The sequence below is a fragment of the Atta cephalotes genome, assembly GCF_000143395.1.
Source record: "Atta cephalotes unplaced genomic scaffold scaffold00095, whole genome shotgun sequence".
Classification (NCBI taxonomy): Eukaryota; Metazoa; Arthropoda; class Insecta; order Hymenoptera; family Formicidae; genus Atta; species Atta cephalotes.
The window spans coordinates 127,484-132,977 of NW_012130159.1; the positions used below are offsets into that span (position 1 = coordinate 127,484).

General features: G+C 27.4%; 1 protein-coding gene across 1 annotated transcript in view; it reads right to left on the reverse strand.

Moving 5' to 3' along the window:
• Positions 1–1,233, reverse strand: part of LOC105624921 (multiple epidermal growth factor-like domains protein 10) — a 9,395-nt gene extending 8,162 nt beyond the window's left edge. The window contains exons 1-2 of the mRNA XM_012206263.1: positions 1,088–1,233; positions 171–297 (exon numbers count right to left, since the gene is read on the reverse strand). Of these exons, the coding sequence (XP_012061653.1) occupies positions 171–297; positions 1,088–1,233 (273 nt within the window). The remainder of the gene's footprint in view (positions 1–170; positions 298–1,087) is intronic.
• Between the last annotated feature and the right edge of the window lie 4,261 nt (positions 1,234–5,494).

Below are 5,494 nucleotides of genomic sequence, written 5' to 3' on the forward strand. Positions count from 1 at the left end.
TTTAATTTAATTAATTAACGTAAGTAAGTAAGAACAAACGGAAAGGAAGAAACAATACGTACGTCGGGTACGGTACTACGTACCTAACTAAATAATAAGTAAGTAGTATATATATATATATATATATATATATATATATAGGTAAATGGTAGACAAATTAGATAACTGACCTGCTCTTTGTAGACAGTTCTGTAGACAACTTTGTATTTGGAACATCTCGGTGGGAAACTCAAGCACCACGTGTTTTCTCGCACAGTGTATGGTTTCTGTTCGGATACTTTCACTGTTATCGTATACCTGAAATGATATTCGTAAATTGATGAACGCTCAGACATGCGTTTTAACGAGAATATAATTTTATCATATAATTCTAGTTCTTTTTATTTTTATTTTTATTTTTATTTATCTAGTTTTTTTATTGAACGATCGCCGAAAATGGTTTTATAAATCAATTAAAAGTCATTATTATTAATCTACATATTGTATATTACTGAGTTATCTACAATATATTTGAGTTTATTATGTAGATTGATTTAATATTTTCTAAAAAATATAAGAAGCAAAAAGAAAATACGAATTTTTGATCAGTAAAAAAATTATTACAAGTAACAATATTGAAAAATGACTATAGGACTTCTCAATTTTTATAAATTCAAAAAAAAAGAATATAAAGGGAAATAGAAGTCAGCGCGATACTTTGTACGATACAAATTCAAAGAATAATACAAATTCGTACGCTTTTGAACTAATTTTTCAAATTATGAAATAAAGTATTAAACTGTAGATACTATTTACGCGCAAAATACCACGCTGACTTCTATTTTCCTTTATACTCGTTTCTTAAGTATTGCGACTAAGCTTCAATTTTTCGCAGTTGGAATAGTAAGTCTGGGTCTACAATGAGATAGTCTTAGAAGTTGGCTGCTGGCCAACTCTATCGATTTACTGATTTCAGCTCACCGATTACAGACTACCGACTCATTGTAATCCTGATTTAAAAATCTTTAGAAATGACTTATTCCTAAGTTTATAAGTGATAGGGCAAATTTGCGATAAATTATTAAAAATTCGGTTCTCGAATGCTTACGTTTCCTGCCGGGTGCATATATTCGGTCCCTCGAGGGCTATCGTTGCTCCCGTCGAGATTATCACAGCGGTGATCGCGATCAGCCACCAGTTTGCAGACCCCATTTCAGCTAATCGATACAACTTTGAACTTCGTGACCGAAACATCATTATCGCCGTCCCATCGCGTTATTGCAGACCTTGTGATTAATCTTTCACGTTTCGTACGGCACGCAGATCGTAATCATTCGCTTAATGTTCGAAAAGCTGAACGGTTGACCCGTCTCTGGATCTGAAAGTAAAATTTGCCGTGTTAGCGTGTGTCGCAACTGTGCGATTTACCTACCTCGCGAATTATGAACGCCTGCAAAACGATTGCACGAATATATACATACTCGAATATCCGACACGCGATCCCTCGCACGTCACTACGCGAAGTTATAGACGTTGCGCATTTTACTAGACCTTACAATGCGGCTTTTAATCACTCCACAGGAAATCTACTGTCGCGTTCACATTCGACTTTAAACTCTGCACTGACCGTAATATGAATCATAGCGAAGCCATTTGCACTTGTGGATCTTGATTCAACTTTAAATAAACTTGCGCGTCGAGTCGGATTTCCGCTACTGGGGTTGAACATTATCAGGTTCTATGTAATTTTAATGCGTTGATTATCATGATCGCTGATAACCAGCGTCATCAAAGCTTCTCAAAACTCTTGTAAGAAATAAACATCACATCCAATATAAAATTTTTAAATTTAAGATATAAGAACAATATAAAGTGAAATGTGCGATATTCAATACAGTACAGTATATAAAGATATATATAGACGCACTTCTTATAAGCAATATTTTATCATTTATATATTTTATAATTTGTAAAATCGAAAAAAAGATTGGCTGCTGCAACAAATTTTCAGTGTAGTAATGAAAATTCTAGTGACTCTATAAGATGTACTAAACTCGTCAAATAAATAATGTATTAATATCGAAACATTTTAGATAAATGTTCTCATCCAATAAATACCTAGGCAACAGAAAATAAACATGCACTATTTAACACAGTGTACCCGTGAGGGTACAATCTTATTTAATCAATATTTTATTATCATATGTTTATGATAACAAAATTCTATTGTGATATGTACATAGTAAAACATACAAAAAATTACGATTTGTCGGACAAGCAACGTATTATATCAAAATTTTTTAAAATGTAAAAGATAGGCGCTAATATAAATAAAATTTTATTCAATATAATTTTAACTGAGATATATATATATATATATATATATATATTTGGACATTCCACGTGCCAAATCGGACAGCCTTCGTCACCGACCCCTATCGATTTTTTTACTATATTTTAAAAATATAGTATAATTCTTTAGATTAAATACGTATTCAGTAATTTTTTTAGATTTTTATCTTTGCTAATTTTCTAGATATAAATTTGTTAATATTTTCAATTTATTTTATTTCGCAACGTTTAGTTAAATATAACTTCTGTTTAAATTACTGAAAAACAAGAAATAATTACATCAAATTGTTCGTCTTGAAATTCTTTATTAGGAAAAAAATATGAAAAAAATCTTCAAGTTTTTGTTTCTATTCGAAAAATCTGATTGAAATAAACAAAGTTGATTCTTGTCAAAATCGGCATTTTTAATTTTCATAAAAAAATTCTCCAATATTCTTAGCATAAATATAAACACTTCAAGCCATATTTATATTTGATTATGGTCGAAATTTCCGTTCTATTTTTTAATTTTTCAAAATATTAAATCTATTTAATATTAGTAGATTTTTAATATAATGAGTTTTATAACAATATCATGTTATTTCATAATATACTAGAGAATATATGTGTTTTCCAAAATTATCAATGAATTTGTAAGGTCTACTTCGAATTAATGATCCTGATAAAATATAATACTTTCTTGATGGTGCTCCCTATAATATTTCAAAAATTTTAAGAACTTTGCAAATATCTATTATTATGAAGAAGACTTTGAAGTGTCGGCATTTTTTTTGCTACGGATCATGGCAAGGGTCCATGTAACCGAATAGATGGTTTGATAAAAAATGATTACTCATGTAAGTCTTCAACGCCCATCTGATCACTGGATACATAACTACTTCACATGAACTGTTCAAGTGGGTATCAGATCCAATGAATTTGCCAAATATCGTAGTAAAATTCTCATTAATAGAAGAATATAATTTAGCAAAGAAATATCTTGCGACTTGATTTGAAAAAAAGCCTATACCTAAGACTAATAAAATTCATAGTATTATTCCTCAGAAAAATCTATCACATTTATTGTAAAAAAAATTTCAAACTCTTTGGATTATAAAATGTACAAAAAAGTGAAAAAAAAAAACTAAAAAATAAAAATAATTCAATATTTATTAATAAATTTCTTTACATATTCTAAAAAGACATTATTTTATTCAAATAATGTTTCTATAAACACCCAAAGAAAAATGTTTCTTTGCTATACGGTTAAAGAAAAAATTTTTTGATTTGTAAAAAAATGTCTTTTATTTAAACATTATTTTTTATAATCAGATAAAATTTATTTCATTAAAAAAGATTATGTTCATTTCTTGGATTTGAACATAATTTCTTTAAATCAAATAAATTTTATTTGGTTTTAAAAAATAATGTTTAAATCAAAAAAATTTTTTCACAAATTAAAAAAATTTTTTCTTTAACCGAAATTTCTTTAAACGGAGCAAACTTTTCTCTGGGTGAATCTTTATTCCCTAAATAATTGAAATCAAAAATATATTCTCTAATATCGTTATGAAATAACATGATTTATGTAACTCATCTGCAGATAAAAAATCTACTAACATTAAATAATAGATTTAATATTTGAAGAATTAAAATACATGGAAAATTTGACCATAATAATTTTGATCAAATTGCTTGAAGTATTTATATTTGTACTAAGAATATTGGAGAATCTTTTTATAAAAATTAAATATGTCGATCTTGACGAAAATCAACTTTATTTATTTCAATCAGATTTTTCGAATAGAAACAAAAACTTGAAGTTTTTTCATATTTTTTTCTAATAGAAAATTTCAAGACGAACAATTTAATGTGATCTTTTTCAATAATTTACATAGAAGTTATGTTTAATTAAACGTTTGCGAAATAAAATAAATTGAAAATATTAAAAAATTCATATCTAGGAAACTAACAGAGATAAATCTAAAAAAATAACTAAGTACGTATTTTAATCTGAGGATTATATTTAAAAAATTAATAAAAAAATCGACAGAAATCGGTGATGAAGGTCGTCCGATTTGGCGTGGAATATCCCATATGTATAAGTATATATAAATAATCGTATTTGTTGATAAATTAATATAACAGTGAAGACATTTGCACGATATTTTTTTATGTGCTATACATTCTGTTCTTTCAATAACATGACAGATATTACAGTTCTTCTTACCTTCTGGCAACAACAACAAGCGCGAGCAAAATGTCAACAAGAATTATTCCTTTAGTAATAACAAACATTTGCTAAAAAGCTTTTAACTGCTTTGATTCTGATATAGAAATAAAAATAGAATCGTTTGTAAATGATATCAGAATTCAGCTAGGATCCCAAGAATAGATTAACCTTCGATGGATTTTTCATTCACTATGAAGGACTCTTTAACGGACTCTTTAATACTAAGAATCTCGACGATGCTGCTAAAATAAGATTACTGTTACGTACATAAATTAAGTACAGCTTGCTTTGAATATTACATTCTTCCTTGCGAACATAAAGAATTCTCATTTGCAGTTATAATCGTAGCCCAATTCAAACAAATATTTGGGATAAAAATCTCGTTATTTAATCAGAGATATAATTACATGAATATAATTAAATTCTCTCAGGTCAATAATTTCAAAATTTCATAAATCATGACAAATAGATCAGATAGAAAGATACAAACGCTGTATGTACATTCACATCCGAAATATAATATCTCGCATTTTGTATATATTCAGTTTACCGACAAACATAAGAATAATGATGTAAAATAAAATACTTATGCACTATTTAACACAGTATCTGTGATGGTACAGTCCTATTTAATTACACAATATTTTATTACTATTCCCTGGTGAAAATTTTTTTTATAATTTTTATACAAATTGGAACATTTTTCGGAGTATTTTTGGAAATACTCAGAAATATTCAGAAAGTTTACATGTTCTCTCGGAATTTTTCATACATGTGAATTTTAAAATTATTAACCTGATTGATTTTAAGATTTTTCATCCCATAATTTAAAAAAAATATTTAAAAATTTTTTAGATTTGATTTCATCAGAAATTATACTTATAAAAAATCTTAGAAATCTTACGACATTTTATAATTAACATGTATGAAAAATTCTGAGAAAAGATGTAG